Below are 27,900 nucleotides of genomic sequence, written 5' to 3' on the forward strand. Positions count from 1 at the left end.
ATCATGGGTTCTGACCTCCTCACCATCAAAGGGATTTATCGAGTCGGTCTCAAAAAGGCAGTCAGCATTATCAGTGACCCACACCACCCTGGCCACAAACTCATTTCACTCCCATCGAGAAGAAGACATAGGAGCCTAAAAACTGTAACGTGCATGCTTAGTTCAGTTTTATTTGTCATATGTAGGTTAACACAGGGTCAACGGTACAATTAAATGTGTTAGACAAGACAACGGGTCACCTCAGCAATGATATTACAAGGATAAAAATAAGATTACAAAAAAAGATTACAAAAAAAGATAAAAGTGACATTTTAAATTTAGGTAAAAGACAATAATAAATGTTTTAAAAAGGAATAGCTTCTCCCCTACAGCTATCGCGCTATTAAACACAACCTCCAAATAAGCTCTGAACGACAGACACGTGGGCATTGGTTTTGACTTTTTGCACTATTATTGTTTGGTTTTATGTGTATGTGTATAAAACATATGTATATGTTTATATATGTACACGCATACTGAACTTTGTTTTCTCGTTTATTATATTGTTTACAGAGTACTATGTTTACATAGAATATGTTAACATATTCGGTTGCGCTGCTGCATGTAAGAATGTCATTCAGGGACATATGACAATAAAACACTCTTGACGTATACTTGCTTATTGAGTTGCAAGCAGTTGAGTTAGATCAATCTCAATGGGAAAATGTGTGCCGCCTCTCTGCTCTGAATTACATCTGCAACTGGGTCCAATTAAATGGCACTAATGTCATGGTCAGCGGCACCATCGAACACCGATCGTCCTGCCCTCTCGCCCCCCGCCTCACACGTCACTTCTCGGCCATTGCTCGGCCGCGGTGTCCCCTCGCTCTGCGAGGCCCAGGAACAAAGATCTTTGTCCAGAACAAAGTTCACACCAAAGATCCTAAGGCGGGATCACACAGCGGATCCCAGAAGCACATGACGGGGAGGGAGGGAGGGAGGGCCCCATCGGGCTGGCGTCGTTTCCGGTAGTGAGTTCCGGGAGGCTGGTGGCGTGAGGTGGAGGAAGGACTGGTGTGTTCATCATGGGTTACAGCGGTCTCACCGTCCCCATCATTGTCCTCACCGTGTTCTGGGGTGTTGTGGGTGGCGTTGTACCTTGGTTCATCCCCAAAGGACCAAATAGAGGGTGAGGTTTTAAGGTTGTTTGGGGGAGGGAGGGGATGATGAGAGGGATGGGGGTTGTGGAGGGGACAGGCACGGACGCCCTTCACTCTCAGCTCAATCTGCGTCACAGAATAAATAGCAGGGTTACCGAAAAGAGGCGAGCCATGGGGGTGGCACCTCTGGCACAAACTAGCGGGGTACGTGAAGGGGGAGAGACAGAGACAGACAGAGACAGAGACACCCCTGATTTGGGGGGGAAAGTGGAGGAGGGGGAAGGACGAACGGAAGAGAGAACTTGTCCGGGGACAGGAAAGAATTGGGGAACATGAGACGGGCAGAAGTAGTTTGACGCAATGTCTCCTAATGTGGGGACTGGGCTGAGTTGCGGGAGGAAAAAGACAGAAGCAATAGAATAGTTGGAACACGCGAAATCGGTACGCGAGAAGCGAGTGAAAGAAGCCCGCCTTTCCTGATGTGCGCAGTTTGGAAGAACTATATCTGCGTTGAGGAAATGTGTATGGGGACCTGATATAGATGAAATGGGTGTTTGGGCAGGGGTTGTAAATCAATCACATGATCAACTATTCATAGTTGGATTTAAAACTAATTATGTCACTGTTTTTATTTTTGTATATGAGTGAGCATTTTGTAGAGTGTTTAAGTAAAATGGCAGTACAATATGGGTACCTAAAACTTAGGCAGTCAAACTTTGATTTCCACAGCAGTACTAGCAGTTATATTGTATTTACAAAAGCACTTTGTGTATTAAAACTCTAAATATTTTAATAACTGATTTAAAAAATCAGCTTATTCTTTGTCTATTATCATTTTTAATTTGATGAATTTTGCCGGGATTTAACCCAATGTAAATAGTGCACACAATGCAATGTAAGTGGTAAACTGATTTTGCAAAACATGTAGAATTGAAATGTTCAAATAATACTCCAAATTAGCTTTGCATAACATTTTGCTTATTGAGTTCTGGCAGAAAAGAAAGCACTTTTAATGGTATAAAATCTTCTCTCTTCCGCAGTGTCATTAATACTATGCTGGTGACGAGTGCTGTTTGTTGCTATCTTTTGTAAGTATCAACAATACTCCCGCTGAAGGATATTTCAAGAACATTGTAAACTGATGTTTTCATGTAAAATTGTCAAGATCTGGGTGTTGCTAGTTGCCCTTGAGAGGGTGGTGATGGTGAACTGCTGCTGACCTGGTGTAAGTACTCAGTGCTGAGAAGTGAGTACTGTGATTTAGACCACTGTTGAAGGGCTGGCAATATATTTTCAAGTCAGAATTTACTGCAATTTATCTGGATGGCAATCAGGAAAGATAGAAGGGGTAGGCAGAGAGTGCAGGATTACTCTGTTGCCATTCCCTCACTGACAAGAATATAATTTTGGATCCTGGTGGAGGAGAGCAGCAACCAGATCTGTGGCACAATAACTAGAGTCATAGAGTGATACAGCGTGGAAATTGGATCCTTGGCTCAACTTGCCCACACTGGCCAACATGTCCCAGCTACACTAGCCCCAGGTGTCCATGTTTGGCCCATATCCCTCCAAACCTGTCCTATTCATGTACCTGTCTAACTGTTTCTTAAATGTTGGGATAGTTCCTGCCTCAACAAATTCCTCTGGCAGCTTGTTCCATACACCCACCACCCTTTGTGTGAAAAAGTTTCCCCTCAGATTCCTATTAAATCTTTTCCCACTAACCTTAATCATATGTCCTCTGGTCTTCGATTAAATTGCTCTGGGCAAGAGGCTCTGTGCATCTACCTGATCTATTCCTCTCATGATTTTACACACCTCTTTAAGATCACCCCTCATTCCTTCCCACCCAAACCATCCCCTCCACAGGTACTTTCCCCTGCAACTGCAGGAGATGCAAAGCTTGTCCCTTTACCCCCTCCCTCGCCTTCAATCAGGGACCCCGATAGTCCTTTCATTGAGGCAGAGGTTCACTTGCACCTCCTCCAACTCATCTACTGTATCCGTTGCTCTTGGTGTGCAATCCTATATATCGGTGAGACAAAACGCAGACTGAGAGATCGTTTTGCTGAACACTTTTGCTCAATCCGCCTTGGTCTACGCAGTCTCCTCTTTGCCAAACATTTGCAATGCCCATACTGACCTTTGTCCTGGACCTCCTCCATTGACAGAGTTGGGCCACATGCAAATTGGAGGAACAGTACCTCGTATTTTGCTTGGGCACTTACAGCCCAATGGTATGAATATTGATAACTCTAATTTCTGGTAACCCTTTCATTCCCTCTCACTCCGTCCCTCCCCACCCCAGTCATCCTGCTAGTTTTACTGTTTGTATCCATTTGTCATCACCACCTCCACAGCCAACAAAGGACTGTTGTGGGCTCTTTGGCCATCAGTGCCGGCTCTGATTTGTTTTGTACTTTTTCATACCTTCAGTTTCCTTCTCCCCTGACTCCCAGTCTGAAGAAGGGTCTCGACCCAAAACATCACCTATTCCTTTTCTCCAAAGATGCTGCCTGACCCAGTGAGTTGCTCCATGATTTTGTGTCTATCTTTGAGGAAATGATAGAGGTGGGTAAAATGATATTTCAAGGCATTTGGACATCTATATAGATAGAAAAGATACTGTCAAGCTGCGAAGAATGCAGAGAAGATTTACGTGGATCTTGCAATGACTCGAGGGCCTGAGCTATAGGCAGAGGTTGAGCAGGCTAGGACTTTATTCCTTTATTCCTCAGGAAGATGAAGGGTGATCTTATAGAGCTGTACAATATCATAAGAGGAATAGATAGGGTAAATGCACAGTATTTTGTCCAACGAAGGGGAATTGAGAACCAGAGGACATAGGTTTAAGGTGAAAGGGAAAGATTTAATGGGTACATGGTAAGGTTTTTACACAAAGGATGGTTGGTATATGGAAGTGCTGCCGGAGGAGGTAGTTAAGGCAGGTACTATCATAATGTTTTAAGACATTTGGACGGGTACATGGATAGGACCAGGTTTAGAGGGTCATGGGTCAAGTGCAGGCAGGTAGGACTACTGTAGATGTGGCATGTTGATCGGCGTGGGCAGGTTGCTCCAAAGGGCCTGTTTCTACACTGACTCAATAACTGCACGCCATACTGTAAATGTTGAAACTGCTAGCCTCATCATCTTCCACTTCTGACTTCTTTCTATGGTTTCTACTGAGTACTCTGTTTATCTACCTGATATGCTGTTGCAAGTTAAAATTTCATTGTTCCATATTGGGACATCTGACAATAAAAAACATTTTAGACTACCGTAACACGCAATGCATTCATTTGCTCCTTGCATTAAGAATGATTATTTGGGATGTGTTGTAATCTGCACATCTCAATGACAAAATAAACAGTGCACAGTCTTTGACCCACCATGTCGACACCACCCTTTTTGCCCTTCTCAGTGTCTGTATAAATGCCTCTTAAATATACAGAGCATTCTAAATATGTTTCAAACAAATATTGCCCCTCAGATCAAATTTCTCCTAATAATTAAAGTCTTCCAGTTAACATTCTGGTAGATCACCTCTGCACTCTCTTCAGTGTAAGCCTCTCTTTCCTCAAATAGCAAATAAAACTGCACATAATTCTCTAAGTGTGGCTTGACCAGTGTTTTATATACTATATACTTTTTCACCACCCTATCTACCCATGTTACCACTTTCTGGGAGCGATGGAATCAAGTCTCCCTGTTCACATGTCTCCAGGTTTCATTAAACTTTGAGTAATTCCATTAAAATGTTTAACGTCGGGGAGCCGGTTCCTCAGGAGTTGGAGCGAGGTTGGGCTAGAGTTGGCGCTTCTCCGCGCTGGCTGTGGGCCGCTGCTCCAGGCCACTGTCCCGTTGGTCCGGGGCTGTCAGTTCACCCGGCGTGATAGGCGGAGTTGAGCTGGGGTTGGCGCTTCTCCGTGCAGGCAGTGGGCCTGGGGGCTGGTGTCCTGTCGGTCCGGACGTCACCTGGGGGATGGGAACAGGATGGACGGTTCAGTGACAGTTCGGCAGCGCTTGTGGCGCCGGGGATCCGGGTTTGATCCTGGCTGCAGATGAGGCGCGGGTCTGTGTGCGTGCAGCTGCCGAGAATGTCTCTCGTCCAGTCTCCCCCCCCCCCCCCCCCACCCGTCTCCCACTCACATCTGCCCCCTCTATCTCGCTGTTACACCCCGCTACTTGGCACCCCGTTCCTCAGATTAAATATTTTTACACATAAATCATGAATAAAGATAAGAATTTATACACAGTTTATTCAGTCAGTGCTTTGTTCGCTTTTTGTTTATACTGAGTGACCTTTGACAAATCCCATGGTTCCTTCCGTTTTTCGGAATACCAAACTCGCTTATTCATTTGATTGCGCAGGAAAGAGATCTTGCCTATATCTTATTGTATCCTATCATGTAATAATATTTGCAAATATCTCCAACCTGCTTAAATAGAACTAAAATTGAAAATATTTTGGGTTGGGTAGCTGAAATTGTTTCTGTTCTCATTATAAGCATTGTATGGTAACCTTGAATCTAGCACATTGCATTAAGTGTTCAACTAGAGAAGATTTGCTCTGTAAACAGGTTTTTGGGAAACATTTAAGTTGGTAGTCAGATCAACAATACTGAAGAAGGGTCTCGAACCCGAAACATCACCCATTCCTTCTCTCCAGAGAGGCTGCCTGTCCCGCTGAGTTACTCCAGCTTTTTGTGTCTATCAACAATACTGATGAATGAATGAATGAATTATATCTTTTATTTCGAACGATTAAAAAAAAAAGAAGAAAAGAAAAGATGAAAATGAATAAATAAAAGGAAAATTATATATATACATATATACATAAATACATACACACATATATACATATACATATATACATACATATACACACATACACATATACATAACATATATGTACATACATAAATTAAAAAATCAAAAGCCAATTTCAACATAATACACATTAGACTCGTTTGAAAAGGGATAGGAAGAAGCCTATGCTTGTCAAGTCCTACCCCCATTCTTCACCATTAACAAATGCAAAATTCAATAAAATAAAATTAACAGTCAATTCAAATAAAACTACTCCAATCAAGCTATTAAGAAAAAAAGAACAAAAAAAGAAAAGAACAAAAAGAACAAGCACCATTAACATCTGTGAGATTTACATTTTCCTTCCTCATTACTGTACTTTTCAAAGATATATCTTTTGTACATTTTTTTAAATTGCATTATATTCATACTTTGTTTAATTGTTTTGTCAAGACCATTCCACAAAACCACCCCACAAATGGAAATACACATACTTTTTAAATTGGTCCGAGCATAATGCTGTTTCAAGTTTAGTTTCCCTCTAAAGTTATAACCCCCCTCTCTGTCTTTGAACAGTTTTTGTATGTTTACAGGTAGAAGTTTATTTTTTGCTTTATAAATTATTTGTGCAGTCTTAAATTCTACCAGATCCTTAATCTTTAAGGTGTGTAATTTTAAATACAGTATATTGGTGTGTTCATGATATCCTACATTGTTTACTATACGAATAGCTCTTTTTTGTAGTGTGCTTAGTGATTGTAAGGTGGTTTTGTAGGTGTTGCCCCATACTTCCACACAGTAATTTAAATACGATAACACAAGTGAGCTGTACAGAATATACAGTGCTCTCTCATTCAAAACATGCCTTGCTTTCCCCATCACTCCAATACTCCGTGCTACTTTTGCTCTCACATGTTTTATATGGGGTTTCCAGCAGATTTTGTGATCAAGAATCACACCCAGAAATTTATTTTCATACACTCTTTCTATTTCAACATTATTTATCATTACTTTTACTTGTGTATTTATTTTGCGTTTTCCAAACAGCATAAGTTTGGTTTTGTTTAAATTTAATGATAATTTATTCAAATCAAACCATGTTTTTAGTTTACTCATTTCTGCTGTGACCACCTCCAAAAGCTGCTGCAAATTGTCCCCATCACAGAAAATATTAGTGTCATCTGCAAATAACACAAATTTCAAGAGGTTTGACCCTACATATATCATTAATATACAAAATAAATAATTTGGGGCCCAAAACCGACCTCTGTGGGACTCCACAAGTTATTTCTAAGCATGTTGATTTGCAGTCCCCTATTTGCACAAACTGATGTATTTTACTTATGTAGCTTCTCATCCACTCTAGTACAACCCCTCTGATTCCATACTTTTCCAGTTTTTTGATTAGCAAATGATGATCAATTGTATCGAATGCTTTTTTCAAATCTATAAATACACCCACTGCATATTTCTTGTTATCTATAGAACTGGTAATGTCTTCAATTAACTCCATTAATGCCATGGATGTCGATCTGTTTGACCTGAATCCATATTGACTATCAACTAGCAATTCGTGCTTCTCGATAAAGTTATCTAATCTACTTACATACAGTTTTTCTAATATTTTTGAGAACTGAGAGAGTAACGACACCGGCCTGTAATTTGTAAATTAATTTCTGTCTCCAGCTTTGTATAGTGGGATGACTTTGGCAGTTTTCATTTTACATGGAAATACACCAGTTTTGAAAGATAAATTGCAAATATAAGTTAAGGGTTTTACAATTACATCAATGGCTACCTTGATTAAAGCCATATCAATGTCATTCCAGTCTGTAGACCTTTTATTCTTACAATTACTAACAATGTCAATAATCTCCTTTTCATCAGCTGCTTTAAAAAACATTGAGTTTGGGTTGCTGTCTAACAAATCCACAACCTTCCCCTCTCCTTCTTCTGACTGTGGATTATCGATTTCTTCTGCCAGTTTTGGTCCCACACTTACAAAAAATTTGTTAAACCCATTAACCACATCATTTCATATCGCTTACAGTTGTATCATTGGCTTTAAAATACTGAGGGTAGTTTATATTCATTGATCCATTCCTGATAATATTATTTAACACATTCCATATGCCCTTGATATTATTTTTATTATCGTTTAATATTTTATTATAATGCAGATTTCTACCAGTTAGGTCTGTTAAACTGATGTATTATTGTTCTGTTTCAATGTTGGGATAAGTTAGATTGTGAAATCTGTGAACAGCCTCTTTGTTTTAAGTATATCAACTTGTATGTGTGTTTTCATTAAACATGAAATAGACAGCAATTTCTTTCATGAGCCCCATGTGGAAATGGTGAAATTGCTATATTTAGAATTCCTTCCTTTGCCAAAACAGTTCCCCTGTTGAGGTAGATTTCAATCGAATTAAATCTAACTATGTTCTGATATTTGTCATACGTTTTCCTATCTCCAATATTAGTGCAGGTGCACAACCTTTTATCCGAAGATCCAAATAACGAAAACCTCCGAATAGCGGACATTTTTTCGGTCCTTGAAGAAAGGTCTTTGAAAACGTTCACCGAGGGCGCCCCGCAGAGGTGACAGCGGAACCTCCGGTCGGTCCTCGAAGAAAGGGGAACTAAATCCCCATTCATAAAAGAGAAGGTGAGGGTATATTGCGCGGGAGGGTTAATAATTGACAATATGCTGCTGCCTGCCCGCTGAGTTAAAAAGTTCTCACGGTAGACTCACGATACACAGTGTATCGTGAGTCTTGCGTGGGAACTTTTTAACTCAGCGGGCAGGCAGCAGCAGATTGTCGCTCCCTTCAGTTTCACCCCACCTACACCCCTCTGCTTCCCGGCCATGTGTGTGACCCCTTCCCTCCCCTCTCCAGCTCCCCGCCCATTGCACCGGCGCGGGGGCTTTGCACTGTCTTCACGTCGGCAATGCCAGCAGGTCAGTGCCAGTCACCGGAGACGTCAGGACCAACGGGACACCGACCCCCAGGCCCACTGCAAGCACGGAGATCCCAGAGACCCACAGCCAGCAGCAGCCCAGCCCCGTTCCAACTCCAGAGGAAAACTGCAAACTGGCTGGAGACGTCAGGACCACCAGAAGCCGCTCCCCGATGGGCCGCTACAGTGACAAGTGGCAGTTCGCCCACAGCCCGAGCTGTGCCCCCTCATCGGGACACCGACCCCCAGGCCCACTGCAAGCACGGAGATCCCAGATCAGCAACTCCAGCCCAGCCCCGCTCCAGCTCCAGAGGAACACGCTCCCCGTATGGGCAGAAGCTGATGGTGTGCAAGGTACGTCTTGTTCTTGGGGTCGCGCAGCTCGGGCTGTGGGCGAACTGCCACTTGTCGCCGTAGCGGCCCATCGGGGAGCGGATTCCTCTGGAGTTGGAGGGGGAGGGGGGTATTGTGCTGTTTGATCGCCCCCTACTATCCCAGGGACAGGGAGACAGGACGTTCACCGAGGGTGGCCCGCAGAGGTGACAGCGGAACCTCCGGTCGGTCCTGGAAGAACGGGGAAACTAAATCCCCTTCATAAAAGAGAAGTGGAGGGTATATTGCCCGGGTGGGTATATCGCCTATCTGGAAGAAACCGGACATTTTTTCCAGGATGTCGTCTGCACACCAAAGCTCACCAAAGCTCACGTTTGGCGCCAAACACACGTTGCCTCTGCTGCACACGGATATAAGAGTGTGGAAATGTCGCCTTAGGCCGCCTAAGGGCATGTAGCCCCGCTAGGGTGACATGAGTGTGAGAGGTGATTCAATGCTGCGGTCACATTTACAAATTCAGGAATTCATTCAACACACTGCATTTCATACAGACATTTATTCTGCAAGAAAAAACGACATTGAAGACTCAAACTCGCGACCGAGGAACTGCTCGGATCAAGGCGCAAACTCGCGACCTTGCGGATATGAGCCGAGCACTCTACCACTGAGCCAGCCATTAAAATCTACGCTAAAAAATTTCCATTCCGAAGGCCGACAAATTCCGAATTACGAAAAGTGTCTGGTCCCAAGGCTTTCGGATAAAAGGTTGTGCACCTGTACTTGCAGGCAGCCATGGGCAATTTCATTCCTGCAGGAACACCAGCAGAGGGCAGAGTGGAGTGGAGAAACAAGACCAGTATAATGAGTTGCAGGGTGATTGCAGACCTGACCTTATTGTTACATATTCTTGCAATTATTTTCAATGTCACTTATGGTTGCATTGTCACTTCCTGAAAGTAATAATGAATGAGGAACAAGTGGGTGGGACTTGGTTGTTTCTCAGTTTTGTAGTTTTGGTCTTTTTAATCCAATTTCCTGTTAGCTACTGGCTGTTTCATTATAATATCCTTTGGATTTTGTTCCTTTTAATTGTGCAGAATACAGAAAAATTGGCACGCAATTTAGCCAAATGTATTGATATGGCATGCTTCCTGATACTTTTGTTATACTATTTTTTACATCTGAAAGTTAACCATTGAAATGGAATAGCAAGAGACACCAAAAGCATAAAGAGATATACCGACTCTTACCGACCGTGTTCATAACTCTTTTTTGTTTTTAAAAAATGTTTTCATTCCAACATCGTCAGCCAAATTGTTAGAAAATATACGATGCCTCAGTTGAACTTGTCTGTGGATTTATAATCAACACAAGTTGAAGTGGACAGAGAAAATTATAATGAGAAATACTTGATTAAAAAAAAATACTCATTGAGCAATCAACATTCGCACATGACTTTCAAAAACAACTGTGCAGAACATCTATCTCCCAGGTCTTATGACAGCTGAACCTATAGCACCCAAGGAATTAAGTAAGTCAAAGTGGAGTTTTTGTTTGCCCATATTCCTGTCTTCAGCACAATTTAGAGTTCTGTTTTTAAAAAGTAACATTTATTGTATAGAACTTGAATTTCTTTAAACCTAAATCCTCTAAGGCATTTAACTGTTCAGGCACACCTGCCTCTAAGGCAGATAGATATCAATTTTATATCAATTTCATAAATTATTCTATTTAGTATACTAATCTGGATTAGTGAAAGAGTCTAGGACAAGGCCATAGCCTCATTATGATGTGCCTTTAGAAAGGAGATAAGGAGGAATTTCTTTAGTTAGAGAGAAGTGAACCTGTGAAATTTGTTGCAACAGGTGACTGTGGAGGCCATGTCAATGGATATTTTTAAGGCTGAGATTGACAGATTCTTGATTAGTAGGGGTGTTGGCGGTTTTGGGGAGAAGGCAGAAGAATGGGGTTAAGGGAAAGATAGATCAGTCATGATTGCATGACATAGTAGACAATGGGCCAAATGGCCTAATTCTGCTCCTTTAACTTATGAACGAAAATTAATACAGTAAATCATGGATGAAAGTGAAAATGTTTGTGCATGTGTTCCTTGTAGAAACTGGCAGATTCTATTTATTTTACTAATCAGGATTAAGTATTGATATTTTGTCAGGTTAGATTTTAGACAACAATATTTCAGTAGGCCTGTTTAGGTTGAGGGGACAGCATAGTCACTGATAAAATAAAATATTTAGATTTCTCCAACGATGGGGGGAAAAAACACATTTTTATTATTCATCCTTATTTTTTATTGTTTTCGGAGGAGGATGGGAACATCTCTCTATGCATCCCTTTGAAATTTTGTCTCGACACGATGTCAACTCTCATTTCAAATAGTACAGTTGAAAGGAAGTGATTTGGTTGTAGAAATTGGAAATAAAAACTGAAACTTCATTTTTTAAGAGTTTGGTAACTGTATCCTTTGGTAAATGTATCCTCCTTTGGAATGTTTGTCCAGAGCCAGGCTCAGTCCAAAAATAAATGGTTGATTATTTGGGGTTTAGATAAGAAGAAATTTCTGCACATAGCCAATAATGAATCGTTGGTGTTCTCTCTCTAGACTTTGTGATGGCTCAGTTGCTAGGTATAATCAAGATATGGTAGAGACCTGAAAGATTAGATAATTTTCTGGAATGGCAGAGCAGGCACAAGAGACTAAATGGTGTTCCAAAAATCTGAACTAAAATAACTTCAGTAAAAAGCTTCATTAGATTTGATACCAATATAGTTAGAGATGAGCATCGATTAGCACGGTCTCACTTTTTCCATCTAATTGCCTGTTGACCTCAGCTTGTCCTCACTATTTACAGCTATGCTGTAGCACTGCAGTTTAATTTATTTTAGTGTTATCTTGTTATTCAAGTTATTCTAATTCTAATATAAAGATTTAAAATAAAGCATTTCTTTATGAATATTCCATTTCTCAACCTGAAACGACTTCATCCTCGAACCATCTTCAACCCGATCTCTTTGTTTTTCACAGTTAATCCTTGTTAGGTAAGTGAAGCTAGATGAAATTGCACAAAATTACATGGAAGAATTTCTTGATAGCACTTTCTTTTTAGATTAAAATTCCACTTTTTATAATGAATCATCTTAATGCGAAAGGAAATATTTGAGTAATCAAAGGAACATGATGAAAATGAATAAGCATGAATATTTAGAGAAAATTCAGGTTGTAAAATTCTGGCTTAGTCTTACTAAAAAAAATCAGATTTGTTGCAAATGTTCATCAAAGCAAGGGGTGAATTTTCTGTTTAGTCTTCAGTTGGAATGAGTGTGGCTTACTTCAAAACATTAAAATCATTCTGTTTTGGGGGTATTTTGGAGCAGGTGCCAGTCACATTTAAAGCATTTATGGAAATGTGGGATAAATTAGCTTTAATTTGGCATGGTGTTTAATTTAAAACAAATCAAATTTTATTAATCTACTCAGTTGATTATTAATTTAAATGCTTTTGCTTCTTGTCCTAAAACAAAAGGTAATAAAATATTGGAAGCAAAATACAGGCAACACCCCTGCATTATGGAGAGGTTCTGTTCCTAAAAAAGTGTCTGTGCTGCAATTTATTTCGCTGTGCTGCAAAACCCTATGTCTCGTTGAATCCCATGTTAAGTGGCCATATGTTCTTATAGGATTTAAAAAAACATTTGGCATCCTATAGGATTTTTTACATTCGGCATCAGCTCATGAAACTGGCCAATCTCTTATGTGATCAGCAGCTGCAGTTGCGGCCATAACAGACTGCAGATGCTGTGGCAAGCATTTTCTCCAGCATTTAACCTTTAAAATACTGTTTTATACATGCAGATAAATCTCTTTATGTGGTTGTTTAGGTTTAGACCTTGCACTGAAATGTGGCCCTATTTCAGACATTTTCAGGGTAAATAATATGGTGAACTTTTGGGGAGGGTGTCTTCAAAATGTACTTAAGGGCCTGTCCCACTTGCCGATTTTTTTTTTCGGTGACTGCCGGCGTTATATCAGTGTCGCCTAAAGATTTTGAACATCACAAAATCCAGCAGCGACAAAAAAAATGTTGCGACACTTGAAAAAACACGGTGTGTCATACGTCATCACGCCACATATTTTTCAGTGACCTGATATGTCAGTCAATGATGCCGGCAATCGCCAAAAAAATCGCCAAGTGGGACATGCCCTTAAAACTGATTAAAATAAAGCTATGTTCAAGAAGGAACTGCAGATGCTGGAAAATCGAAGGTAGACAATAGTGCTGGAGAAACTCAGCGGGTGCGGCAGCATGTATGAAGCGAAGGAAATAGGCAACGTTTCGGGCCGAACCCCTTCAGACTGAATAGACTGAACAGTCTGAAGAAGGGTTTCGGCCCGAAACGTTGCCTATTTCCTTCGCTCCATAGATGCTACCGCACCCGCTGAGTTTCTCCAGCACTTTTGTCTACCTTTAAAATAAAGCTACATTGCTTAGGAATGCCTCACGAAATGGGAGTTGATAATATAGACAATTTGTTCCTTTTGCCATCTGCTTATGTTGTATTAATGATTATTCCCACAAATTCCATAAAAGCACCTTTTATTCCACATCTCATTTTGGGTAGTAATTTGTGAATTCCATAAGGGTGGATTTCTATAACCTGAATGGCCATAACATAGGGAGTCACCTGTACCCTAAATGTTGACAAACTGAAATAAAATACAATTTTATTTCAATTGTAGACATTATTAATGTTTCAGATCTATGGTCTTGGTTCTGTCAACTTATTTGGAAACTGTAGGTGATAGCCATGTTGAAGTTGATGGATGTGTTGATACATTGTGCTGACAGTTTACAGCTATTCATGTCAGGATTAATGCATCATGCTGGATAGTCATATTCCAGTTCTGGATAAGATTTTTGAAACTGAGCAAAATGGGTTAGACGCTATGGATTTAGCTTGGCCTCCCTGATGCTTTGGCAATAATTGCAACCTGGGCCTAATTTTATCCAAAAATATTGACTATAGAAAATTTGAATTTAAAATAATTTTCCACTGTGCACAAAAGATCCCACTTCAATTCATCATTATTTCTCAGCCATATTCCCCGAAAACTCTGATGGGCTTCATTTTATTTTATTTTAAAGTGTAGATGCATGCTGTGACTATTTACTGAAACATTAACGTTATTTCCACATTTGCCAGAACTCATAATTTCCAGATTTTCTATTATGTTAAATTTGATGGAAACTGCAACAGTGTTTGATGTATTCAGACTAAAACTGTATTTCAGTTTTATTGTAAAATGTATATTTAAAAATCGTACATATCTGTTGAACTACAGCATACATGACCTTGAATTTTGTTCTATCAGTATTACTTAACCAGAGTAATTGATCATTTCTAAGTGTTAGTAGGATTTCTGCTCCATGTTTGCAACATAGTGCACAGAGGTCAACTTGTAAGCTTGTCAAATACAGTTGTATTTATATCTTCATTTGTAGATTCAGTAATCAAATTTAAGCACAAAGATGTACTGGATCAATTTCAGAAATTCAAAAGAATATGAACAAATATTTATTATATAAACAAGTTGTGGGCCAAAGGGGGCCTGTTCCTGCGCTGTACTGTCTTTTTAGGAATTTTATTTTAATGTATGCATTAATTATTGATTTTTTTGTAATTCCCATGTTGGTACAATTTAGAATCAACATATTTTTTTAAAGTACACAGTGCTAGAATAACTGGGTTACGTGGGTCCCTGGAGAACATGGATAGGTGATGCCTCGGTTCGGGGCCCTTCTTCAGACTGAATCAATTACCGGTAGTTTCATTTGTGCAAAGTCAATGTTAGGTTGAGACAATAGTCGTTTATTAAGTGTAACTAGTCATTGTTCTACTCTGAAAGAATAATACTTTTTCCTTTATTACAATCAAGTAAAAGTTAATAACTGATCTGTCAAATTCTTGACCTCAGTAAAACACAAACCACTTTCAACAATTAAGCCAGCTATCTTTAAATCCAACTAGCGTTATCTGGGTCTGAATTGGCTGTAAGTCAAGCTTTCTTCTTGTAATGTAACATGGAAGAAAACCCGTATCTTGTTCTTTTATTGCAAGGACATTTCTCTCAAATCTGACGCAGAGTGGGAAACCTGGTTACGTAAATGGGTTTTGGCTGCTCGTCTTAATCTAAACTTGTTGTGAAGTAAGTAAGTTTATTGGCCAAGTATTCACATACAAGGAATTTTCCTTGGTGCTCCGCCCACAAGTAACAACATGACACAGAGTGACAGTTACGAATGACGAGTTATGAATGTTGCTACAATATTTGAGAATTTTCCCTCATGGCTGGTGTCTCCTGCCCCCATTTTAGTTGTCTTTCCCCGATCAATCACATCACCTTTCATTTCTTTGCACTTGTGAATTTCAAATTGGTACGGAATTTATTTCCCCCAACAATTTTCAAACTAGTTCAACAGAATGTAGTTGAGGCCAGTTCATTGGCTATATTTAAGAGGGAGTTAGATGTGGCCCTTGTGGCTAAAGGGATCAGGGGGTATGGAGAGAAAGCAGGTACAAGATACTGAGTTGGATGATCAGCCATGATCATATTGAATGGCGGTGCAGACTCGAAGGGCCGAATGGCCTACTCCTGCACCTATTTTCTATGTTTAGCAATTATGTAAACAAATAATTTAAGTTGGTGGCACATGGGGGTAGATGTTGTGTCGGAGAATTAAGAAATGGTAGCAAAAGCTAAAATGCCCCTGCAAATAATAGGGAACAAGTAAGGAGGAATTGAAATAAATCACCTTTTGTAGAACAAATGGTATTGGTAAAATTAACAAATGTTGACAATTTCTCAGGAACAATGATTTTTATCCTGAAAGAAATGTATGGTGAGTTATGTACAAGTTTTCATCTTCCAAAAATGCTACAGTTCAAATGTAGTTCCTCTTGATTAGAAGATGTAATCCCACTATTTAAGAAAGGAATGGACAGTGAAAACAGAAACCTAAAAGCCATTTAGCCTGACATCAGGTGGAAGGAAAATGCTGGTGTCTCTTACCGAGGAAGTGGTAATTAGGGCTCATGGAAAATTGTATTGTATTCAAATTTATTGTCATTATCTCAATTAGAGACAACAAAATGAATTTCCCTTTACAGTCAGTATCATAAAAATAAATAAATAATAAAACATATTAAAAATAAAATAGAATTTAAAAAAAGCACAAACACAGAAAGTCCACGACACAGCATAACACAATGGCACCAAGGTGAGGAAGGCATCATAGTCCAGCCAGCTTCCCCTCCAATCTTCCCAGATGTTCACCCGTGGTCGGGACCTTCCGAGCACCTGCAGTCGCCACCCCGGGTGGCTCGATGCTCAGGCCCTCTCGCCGGGCTGATGGAACGCCGACGCCGAACCCCGACGGTGAAAATCCTCCTCAGCGGCCCGGACCTCCCGATCAGTCGCGTCCTCTCCAGGAAGTGACTGAAGGACGGTATCCCCCTTACCGTACCCTCTTTCCCCCACATTAAAACATTTAAAAAAAACATAAAAAACACACTTCAACATAACAAAAAAAACTAAAAAACAAAAAGATACCGGGCTGAAGGTGGAGGCAGCTGGCACCACGAAAGAATAGGATTGGTGGTGTTCATATTGAGTTATATTGGGGAAATCATGTTCAATTAATGAATGGAAGTTTTTTGAAGTTGTAAGAAATGGAATAGATGATGGTGAACCAGTGGATTTGGTACATTGCACCTTTAGGCTGTGGGCCGAGCATCAAAAATGTGTCTAGAAATCGATTTTCGTGACCCACGTCACGGAACTACATTAAATTTTCCACAATTTAGGTGAAATATAATTGAGAAGGATGTCATAACTCGTCAGTGCCGAAAGTTGTACATTAATGAATTAAACTAATTAGAAAACGAGATCGGGAAAGTAAGCGCAATCTAGTGGCCAATGCCCATATTACACCATGGGCAGCCTATTTCCGTGTTGCAGTGAATTTAAACTGCATATATATATGACTTGTAAATATAACTAATCATATATAATGATTATATAAAAATAATATGATGAATATAATTGAGTGTTTTTTTAATGACACTGTCGCAGAGGTCCTGCTCCTGAACCAGGCTAATTAATGGGTGAGGGCAGTTCTTGTGGGTTCCTCCCTTTACTGAACCCCACTGACTGCCAGTGTGCAGAGTGGGGGGGTCACAGCCATAGTGGGACTGGAGCAGTTCCAGGCTGGGGAACAGTCCTGCAAGGCATCTTCCTGTCGCTTTAATAGGAAATTTAATGAGACTGCAGCAGAGGTCCCAGGTTTTAAGGGCTCATGAACCTGCCTAACTAAAGGGTCAGGACAGATCCTCTGGGTTCCCCCGTTTACTGAACCCCACTGACTGCCATAGTGGGGAGAATGGGGGTAACGGCCATAGTGGGACTGGGGCAGTGCCAGGCTGGGTGACAGACCTGTAAGAGACCTGTCTTATTTCTGATGTAAATGTCATATCCTGACCAAGAATCGAATGCTCTGATGTTTACTCGATGAGTATTCATTTTAAGCTACCATGAACCTATATTTATGTTAGAGATGGTGCCTTTGCAAATGAGGGCTATTACCTTTACCCTAAAATAACCTTAAAAGTGTTGCATTGTTTGAGTATCTGTAGTTTGTGTGTGTGTCTGTGTATACCTGTCAAACGCGTATCTGTGGATGTGTTTGTATGGATGTATGTGTGGATGGATGTATGTGTGGATGTATGTGTGTGCATGGATGTGTACATGTATGTCTGCGTGCGGGTGGATGTGTGTGTGTGCATGTATTTGTGTGTGTGTGCATGCATGGAAGTGTGCGTACGGATGGATGTGTGTGTGGATGTGTGTATGGATGGGTGGGTGGACTGTCGCACTGTCATTCACCAGCACGCCATTATCATAAGTAATTTACTCATTGTTTAAATAATTTGACCAAATAAACAGTGAAACGATCGACATTAAAATAAAACTTTATATAATCATTTATTTCCCCAATTTATTTGTTTACATTACATCTGATCTTCATCTGAATATTCTTCATCAGATTCCAAGTCTTTTGATAAGTTTTGATAAGTCCATTGATAAGTTAGTTCAAGTTCAAGTGGAGGGTCAGGCAGAGGCTACAAAAAAATCCGCCATCGCGAATCGGCCGCTTCTTAATTGAGACCGCGGTTTCACTATGTTAAGTACATAGGCCCGCGGTCGGAGTCCTTTTTCCCGGTAAGTTATCGCAGGCAGCTCCGAGAATAGATGTTAAAGAAAACTTATTAAACTTCAGCTAGCTGGCATTAGTGAAAATGGTTAATTTACTTTGTTATGGATACACATAGTTTAGGCCCTCAACTTCATGAATGAATGAATGAATGAGTGAATGTACAGCCTCCAAATCTCATTTTTTCACATTATAAAAGGGTGCAATTAAATTAATTAAAGTCCATACAGATTAATTTTCATAAATTCAGACTTTAGATCTTACCTTTCAGTTCCAGTTGATTCACAGAGTTTGACTGGTTTCACTTGGCTGTCCTCTTTGTGTTGCAGCACCTCAGCAGGGACTGCTTTCAAGGCTTTGTTCCACCTATCCACTTAGCTGCACATTCTTCAGACTTCTTAATGCTTTTCTCACTAAATTCAATTACCCTGTTACAAGTTTCCACGACATGTATTCCACAGAACAACAAAGAACCTTCAGCGGAATCTCCAGTAAAACAGGCATCAGTAGAAGCACTCTCAGCCATGATGTGTGCTCCCTGCCTAGCTAGCCTGAAACAAAGCTCGTGAATGGCCAACTGGCGTCCGACTCAATGTCAAACGTGCTTTGATTGGACTAAAAATACACGAAAATGTTCCGTTTTTTTCTCTAATTTAATAAAAAATGTGCAAGTTTTGTTCTTGACGAGTTTCAGGGATGATTTATATAATATCTTTACACAATATGTGAAAATGTCATGTAGTTCCGTGAGTTGGGTTACGAAACTGCACAAAAAAGCTCCTCGGCCCACAGCCTATTTCAGAAGGCTTTCTATATGATGGTAGAGAGTTGAAACAAAATTACATTACCCCACTCCTTGGCCCCTTGTAATGTCCTCATATGGATTGAGAATTGGTTAAAGGACAAAAGGGGAATAAATAATTCTTTGGTTTTTGTGTTCTTTATTATGTTTTCCCGCTGGCAATGGTATCTTGAATAGTCTCAAAATAGTTGACTGATCAGGGTTGAGATGTGGAATTTCTTCAGTGAATAGAGCTGTTATACTGTTGAGGCTTGGTTTAGTGTATTAAAGACTGATACATTTATTATAGGAAGTGATGGTCAAGTTGCAGTCAAGTAAAAATTTGATCTCACTTGGCATATTTTTTATTAGGGCATTTTTAACAATGAATTGTGTTGGGAGAATCATGTTTGACAAAATGGCATTTTTGATAATGATGTAGTTACACTTTCAAAAGGCAAGATATGCAGGGATATTGCAGGAAAGTGGCACAAGGGTCAATTGCACAATGTAGAGGTGTTTAATAATGCAGTCATCTGTACTATTTAACTGTATAATTATTGAATGTTACTCCTGTGAAAAACACTATAGAACATCTTATTATTAGTGGCCTAATGCATTTAAGCACCTGAGTGCACTTATTAACAAACAGACTGAACAAACAAACAAGATGATGGTGGGGTGAAAGACCAGGACTTGGAGAAGAAAAATACAATGGGGTTTTCAATGGGTTTGTAACTGGTGACTTCAAACATTTTCTGCAGTCACACCAAAGCAGCATCATAGTGAAAATAATTATCAAATGCAATTTGCATAACACGCTCTGCAAGGAGAAGATAGATCGGATATTTTCCGATGCAAAACTGAAATGGGTGATAAAATCTGGGTGGAAATAAATGCATATGTGCATCATAGACGAACCAAGAGGGAAATGGCAAAACAAAAGTGCTGAAATCTCAGGTGCAGAAGCTGACAGTTAGATATTCGGATGATCAAAATTTTGGTAAAGACAACAAAAAAGTGACAAAGGGAGACTAGCAAGATGGAGAGTCATTAGGAATGCTGAAGGGATAGAAGGAAACTTCAAAGCATAATTATACCAATTTAAGGAATGGTTGCCAACTGTAAAGTTACACATGGAATGTGAAGATTGGATTAATGAAAGTACAAGTGTGGAACTGCAATGTGAGGTCATACAGAAGAGGATAGCTAATATGTTACATAGAAATGCTGAAGTTCCTTCAAGATTAAGAAACGACTGGTATTCTGGGTTTTTGAAATAAAATCACTATGTAATACCCAAATCCTGTATTGCTATTGACATTGGAGGATGTGCTTGGACTGGAATGAGCAATGTTGCAAAAGACAAGGTTTCCTTAATTTCCTTCTGAATGTAAAACAATGATTTTCTTTGTGCAATTCTTCTGTAAATGGGTTATTTGGGGGAGGGAGGGCAAAAGCTAATGTGACTTGTATGGGAGAATTTATGATAAAATGGGAAAGTGAGAAAAGCATAACAATGGTTTATTTGAGAAGCACACAATGGCTGTTGTAAACCAAAAATGAAAGGCGCTATTGTTGAACAGTCTGTTAGTCGATACGTAATTTAGGAAATAGTCTAGATTCTGGGCAGACTTCCTCTTCATTCATCAATGAATTCTTAACATTTTGTTCCCTCATTTGGATTCTGATGTTGCTGTTGCAACCAACCTGTTCTTGTATGATCTGTTCTTGTACTGTGGTTCACAAGAGTCCAGGCATACCATGCACTTATTCCTCTGATCTGTTGTAAAAGAATGGTATTGGGTTCTGCACACTGCTCGATTTAAACTATATGAAAGATCACACTCATTGTTATTTTCGATTTGATATATCATGTGCAGCACATATGTAGATGTGAATGTTATATTGACTACACCTCTCACCCTCCCTATTGCAAAGACGCCACACCTAACTCTCAATTTCTCCATTCCTGCCACATCTGCTCCCAGGATAAGGCTTTCCACAGTAGACATCCCAAGATGTCCTTTGTCTCCAGTAAAGTTTTTGCCCCTGCTATTGCAGATGGAGCCCTCATTCATGTCTCTTGTTTCTCGTAGTTCCATTCTTACTCCCTCTGTGCCCAGACGGAACAAGTATAGTTTTCTCCAAGTCCTGGTCTTTCACCCCACCATCCTCTGCATGCAACACATTCACTGACACTTCCCCCACGTTCAGTGTAAATCCACCCCCCGTGGCATCTTCCCCACACCTTTCCATATAGACCTTGTTCACTCATCCCATCCCACCCAACTCGCCCTCAGGTACTTTTCCTTGCAATCACGGAATGTAACATCTGACCCTACATCACCTTTCTTGCATTCATCCACGGACTTTGGTAGCTCTTCCATGTGAGACATGGGTTCACATGCACCTCTTCCAACATTCAGGGTTCCCAATATGGCCTCCTTTGCATCATCTAGACGGGGTGACTGTTTCACCGAACACTTGCGCTCTGTCCGCCAAGAGCGGTTGGATCTCCCGTTTGCGACCCATTTAACCCCTCCATTCCCATGTTGGCCTTGTATCATTGGCCTCTTCCATTGCCAGAGTAAGGCCACCCACAAACTGGAAAAACAGCACCTCGTAATGCATTTAGGTACCTTACAACCCATATGAACATTGAATTGCAGCATCTGTGGTTAATTGTCTCTGCAATTATTGTACGAGAGGCAAAATGCCTTAGTCCTAGTCATACCTTTGTTCCCACATTTTAAGGAAATGCAGGGTTAACAGTGATTATTACTTGTGTTTAAGAAGGAACTGCAGATGCTGGAAAATCGAAGGTACACAAAAATGCTGGAGAAACTCAGCGGGTGCAGCAGCATCTATGGAGCGAAGGAAATAGGCAACATTTCGGGCCGAAACCCTTCTTCAGAGTCTGAGTGTCTCCAGCATTTTTGTGTACCAGTGATTATTACTTGTCTGGTATGCATGGCACATTGTTTCTCTTACGCCTGTTAACTTTGGCTGCATTAGTTGAATACCAGTCTTTTGAGTTTGAGACTTTCTCAGGCAAGCGATTCAGTGCAATATTGTATGAACTTCGTATTACTAGTTCGGTTTTCAAATAAATCATTAACAGCTCTGAAAGATTCCACAGCTATTCTGCTATTCTCTTGATCTTTCGCCTTGTGGGTCATTTCAGTGTACAAATTATTTCCTTTCCATGATCACATGAACTCATGTTTTCTTCCACAGTAATGCACTTTGGAGTATCCTGCATGATGAGTCCTAGTATCCTTTCCTTTTTTGAAAGTGACTCTACTGGTATGCATCCCTTGCGTGCCACTCTTCCCTCTGGTCCAAATGAGTGAATTTGGATTGTTTAGTTCTAGAACCACATAACAAGTGAACTTGTGTGCGCATCTTTCAATTCTGTCTATTCAGATTCAGATTCAGATTCAAACTTTATTGTAATTGTGCAGTGTACAGTACAGAGACAATGAAATGCAGTTAGCATCTCCCTAGACGCTGGTGAGCCTTCTTGACCAGAGTTGAGGTATTATGGGTCCAAGAGAGGTCATCGGAGATGTTGACCCCCAGGAACCTGAAGCTGGAAACACGTTCCACCTCCGTCCCATTAATGTGGATGGGGGTGTGCGTGCCGCCCCTAGACTTTCTGAAGTCTACAATGAGCTCCTTGGTCTTCTTGGAGTTAAGGGCCAGGTTGTTGTCAGCGCACCATGCTGCTAGGAGCTGGACCTCCTCCCTATAGGCCGACTCATTGTTGTTGTTGATGAGGCCAATCACCGTTGTATCATCTGCATACTTGATGATGGTGTTAGTACCATGTACAGGTGTGCAGTCGTAGGTGAAGAGGGAGTAGAGGAGGGGGCTCAGCACAGAGCCCTGTGGAACGCCGGTGTTCAGGGTGAGGGTTGAAGAGGTGTGCTTGTCTAACCTAACAGACTGGGGTCTGTTGGTTAGAAAGTCCAATATCCAGTTGCAGAGAGAGGGGTCGATGCCCAGGTCACCGAGTTTGGTGATCAGTTTAGAGGGTATAATGGTGTTGAATGCTGAGCTGTAATCGATGAACAGCATTCTTACGTAAGTGTTTCTGTTGTCGAGGGAGAGGGCGGAGTGAAGTGCCGTTGAGATGGCATCCTCCGTACTCCTGTTCTTGCGGTAGGCGAACTGATAGGGATCCAATGTGGGGGGTAGGCAGCCTTTGAGGTGTGCTAGGACCAGCCTCTCGAAGCACTTGGTGATGATGGGAGTAAGTGCAACTGGGCGGAAGTCGTTGAGGCTTGCCGCAGTGGAGTGTTTTGGCACCAGCACGATGGAGGTGGTTTTAAGGCACGTGGGGACAACTGCTTGGGCAAGTGACAGTTTGAAGATGTCAGTCCAGACGTCTGTCAGCTGCGCAGCACAGGCCCTGAGGACGCGCCCAGGGATGCCGTCAGGGCCAGCAGCCTTGCGTGCATTAATCCTACTCAGTGCCACATACACGTCGTAGGGGGTGAGTGTGAGGGGCTGGTGATCGGCAGGGAGCACAGCCTTGATGGCCATCTCTAGGCCATCTCTATTATCCTATTTATCATGTCCATTGGTGAAATCAGCAAACACAAATCAGTTAAACGAAAATCTAACTGAACAATATGTTCTCATTTTAATTCTCGTTCTTTCCCTCTTTCAACAAGACACTGAATTCAAATAAATATTCTGCACTAGTCTTTTTCCGTCTGAATATCAAACTATTCACATCCTCAATTTAGTTCTTATCAGTCTTATTAGTCCTTCATTTGCCTCAATTCATAGCATACCATATTTTATTGCTGGATTTTGCATATGCAAGGAATACAATTTACATGGTGGCTCGCTCAAGTTGCTGGATGAGCAACCCAAAGATTCAGCGTAAATTCTAGCATGAAGTGAGATTGCATTCGACAAATCAGGTTGGTCTATTTGTCATCTAGCACCTCGCAAATAGACTGAAAGCCTATGAATTATTGTAAAGGCTCTAGCTGTCTTTTTGGTAAAGGAGCAGCAGATTTTCCTATGTAGACTATATATGCCCTCTGAAGAATCAACAGCAATTGTGGAGGTACTTTCCGAACCAGCAAATATCCCTCGCAAGAATGAAATGATGTGATAATTGAAAACTATCTACACAAGATTTGACCTACTAAAGTGTGAAATTAACTTCCTGCTTTAAAAAAATATAAAGATTGTTCTTTGTTAATGGTCCCTTTAGACACAGCATAAATTGACCACAATGCATCAATCCCTTTCCAATTCTGGCTCTGACATCCTACTTGCAGATTATCTCTAGCCCCATCTTGTTATTTTATCCTGTCGTAGGCTGGACCCTAGATGACAATCTGACAACATTGTGGTGAGCCCAAGCAATATAGCTAAAATATACTGACAGATTTAAATGTGTAGTTTAGATGGTAACTGCACATACCTTGATCTCAGCTGAGTGTTCTTTAATTAGTTTGCTCTGCTCTTATATTGTGAAGTTTTGAATTATATAAGCCTAATAAGATAGTGAATAATAAATCAAAGATTTGACAGCAGCATAAACCATACTAACTGCTTCCACGTGACCCGTCTACAGCCTTGTGCAGGTGCCATGCTGTTATGATAAAGTAGTGTCATGGAACACTTAAGTGTTCTGTCCTTTTTGACATTTATTTGCACAAGTGGTCATGAACTTGATATCCCTGAGTGGGACCATTCGTGACTCAACTGATTTCTTTCATTTTCATGAGCTTGTTAACATTGCACCTAAACCCTTTGCTTGCAGTTCATTTTGATGTCTATTATCAGCAATGTTGTGTAACATCTGCTTTCATCACATGACTTCTGGGCAATGAACAAAAAATATCGAACCATAAACCACATTATCCCCTATTTAGGCCTATATATCTGAAGAGTGAACAATCAATATTTATGTATTGCTGGATTTCTGTATTGCCAGTGATTTTTATTTTAAGGCAATGATTTAATTTAATAGAAAGACAAACCATTTAAAACACTGCAACTTAATGTCTAATAAGTTATCTGTAATGTCATTCTGCCAACTGGAGACAAATCGTGAATATTACCTTTGTTGCCATAACATCTTTGATGTAATTAAAGGTTGTAATAAAGATCTTTCTCAGCTAGATCTTCTTTTATTTTGCAGCTGGCTAATTGCAATCCTGTCCCAGTTGAATCCTCTATTTGGTCCACAGTTAAAAAACGATACGGTTTGGTACTTGTATCACCAATGGCCTTGAATTCGTCAGCAAAACCAGTTCTGTGGAGAAGAGGTGAGCTTTTTTGAAGAATTTACACAATATAAATTCTATTTGTTTTAGTGTAGCTTCAGTGTGTACAATAATAATATTTCTGAGCAGAGTAATGACCTTGACATTTGTTTTAAAGACTGGTAGATTACCCAGTTATTTGTTTGGGTGGAACCTAACATGTTAGGTATTTAAAATAAAACTATTTGCACTCAAATTGAAAACCAAATTTAGGTTTCAGACTAATACTGATCCTTGTTAACCATTGTCTAGTTTAGAAAGGACAGAAATAAAAGAATCTTTTAACTGTAGGCTGTGAAATTGTAGCTTTGTTTTGCTGAATGGCATAACTAAAATAGAGCATGAAAATAATAACCTAATTTGTTTGATTGTACATTGTGAGCACAGCTGGCTGGCCTTGTAATGACACAGGCGGCGGAGTGGAGGAGAAAAATGTGGGGAATGGAGGGTGTGGTATAGAGGAGGGCTCTAGGTATGAAAGATAAATTAATTGTAGCAAAGAGCATGTAGATGAGTAAAAACAATGATGTTCACTGCTAAAGATTGGATGGGTCAGAGCAATTACTTGATTAGAAATGCCCACTACTGAAGCAGGGTGTTCTGGTTTGTGCTAGTTTTTCACATCTGCAATCTTACCCCATTCCACTCCTCAATTGCTGAATCCTATAACATCTTACAAATAATGAAACAATTCTTGGTGGTGGGAGGCCGGAACAGCTTCAAGTCCTCCATTATTGCATCTTTCTCAATGAATCAAGACTGCAATCTTTTTCATCACATCACAGTGGGTTGCGCAGAAATGTATGCAATGTCATGACTTTACAGTTTTAGCTTTGCTTCTGGTTTCCACTCTTAACATGTTTGTGCTTTTGATTTAGCCATGTGTGGAAGAGTAAATGAATGTGTGAGAACTAATAATGTGGATAACAATAACATAGATGAAATAATCCTCCAGATAACTGCATTTCTTCAGTTTTGTCTACATCAAAAAGCTTGTCAAAAAAATATGCTTTTTACAATACAAAATGAATGTGTCAGCCACATTATTTTTTTTCTGCAAAGTTTATTAAATAGCTGGAAATTGAACCAAAAATGTATGCTGAGTAATGTTGAGCATCAGCTGAATTATTTTTTGCTCTAGTCGATTATCGAGGTGTTTCTGAACATTACCCAGTTTGGAAGATTAAATATTTTTTACATGTATAAACTTGTACATATTAAAATTGACTCAAAGTGGTAATGAAAACTGCACCAAAGTTTCAATTGAGTTGTATTTACATGAATTAATGATTTGTAAGTAATTAGGAAAATTATTGCCAGGCAGTAATAAATCCATAATCCCCCTTGCATTATATTAAAAACCATGCACTGGATTTAATTCAGTTATGGAACGTTGTTATCCTTCTTGTTCAATCATCTTGATATTGCTAAAAGAATTTGAGTCGGTCATTTGAGACTTGCGGTCATTGTGGCTATTCTGGAAGTATCTGTGAATTTTTGGTTTGCTTTTGAATGTCAAGCCACTTTTTTTAAATGCCACTAATAATTCAGCAACTGTAAGTTCATCTATGAAAATATGTCTGGTGGAAACTTGCTCACATTTTATGCACTGTTTTTCCTTTACAGAGAACGAAAATACCTATTTAAAAACTACAAATGATTATTTCTTCTGCGTCTGAGTAACATAAAACTGGGAACTTTTCCAAACAGCATGGATCAATTTGAATTCAGCATTCTGATTTATAATGTGTGAACTGGAATAGATGATACTTGGCAGTTGAAGTAATAAGACTAACAAGTATGAATGTTTAGCAGCAACTTAGTTGTAATCTAATTGTGTTTTACAACAATGAATTTTGAGCATATTTTTTACAACATTTATACCAAAGATTTAAAACATACTATAGAACTGACTAGAAATAAGGTTGTGTATCAAACAAATAATGATTTTGTGATATTTTTGTACCCATCTAACTGCATAATTGCCTTATGAAAAAGAACCAATTAATATTTTGCAGATTTTGATTTTTACTAAAAACCACTTTAAACATCAGACAATTTAATAAACTCTTAACAATACACTCTGCCTCCTCTCTATATTATATAGTTATATGTTATCCTTACATTGACATTGAGTGCAACTGTCAAATCCTGCATTTAAGGAATTGAGTTTAACTGAGAAATTATATTAACTTTTATGTTGTTTTTAAACAATTTGACAGTTTTTTGGGGCAAAAGCCTATTCAGATGAGGCATGTAAAAGTAAACTTGAAAACATTAACATTGTCGTA

At 39.9% G+C, this 27,900-nt stretch overlaps 1 protein-coding gene across 1 annotated transcript; it reads left to right on the forward strand.

Moving 5' to 3' along the window:
• The first annotated feature begins 992 nt into the window (after window positions 1–992).
• atp6v0e1 (ATPase H+ transporting V0 subunit e1) lies at window positions 993–27,688 on the forward strand. Its single transcript, XM_033029635.1, has 4 exons — window positions 993–1,168; window positions 2,180–2,227; window positions 25,486–25,612; window positions 27,236–27,688. Exons 1-3 carry the CDS (start codon window positions 1,065–1,067, stop codon window positions 25,577–25,579), a joined length of 246 nt encoding a protein of 81 aa, XP_032885526.1. The 5' UTR covers window positions 993–1,064; the 3' UTR covers window positions 25,580–25,612; window positions 27,236–27,688.
• Window positions 27,689–27,900: the final 212 nt, after the last annotated feature.

This window comes from Amblyraja radiata, chromosome 11, assembly GCF_010909765.2.
Source record: "Amblyraja radiata isolate CabotCenter1 chromosome 11, sAmbRad1.1.pri, whole genome shotgun sequence".
Classification (NCBI taxonomy): domain Eukaryota; kingdom Metazoa; phylum Chordata; class Chondrichthyes; order Rajiformes; family Rajidae; genus Amblyraja; species Amblyraja radiata.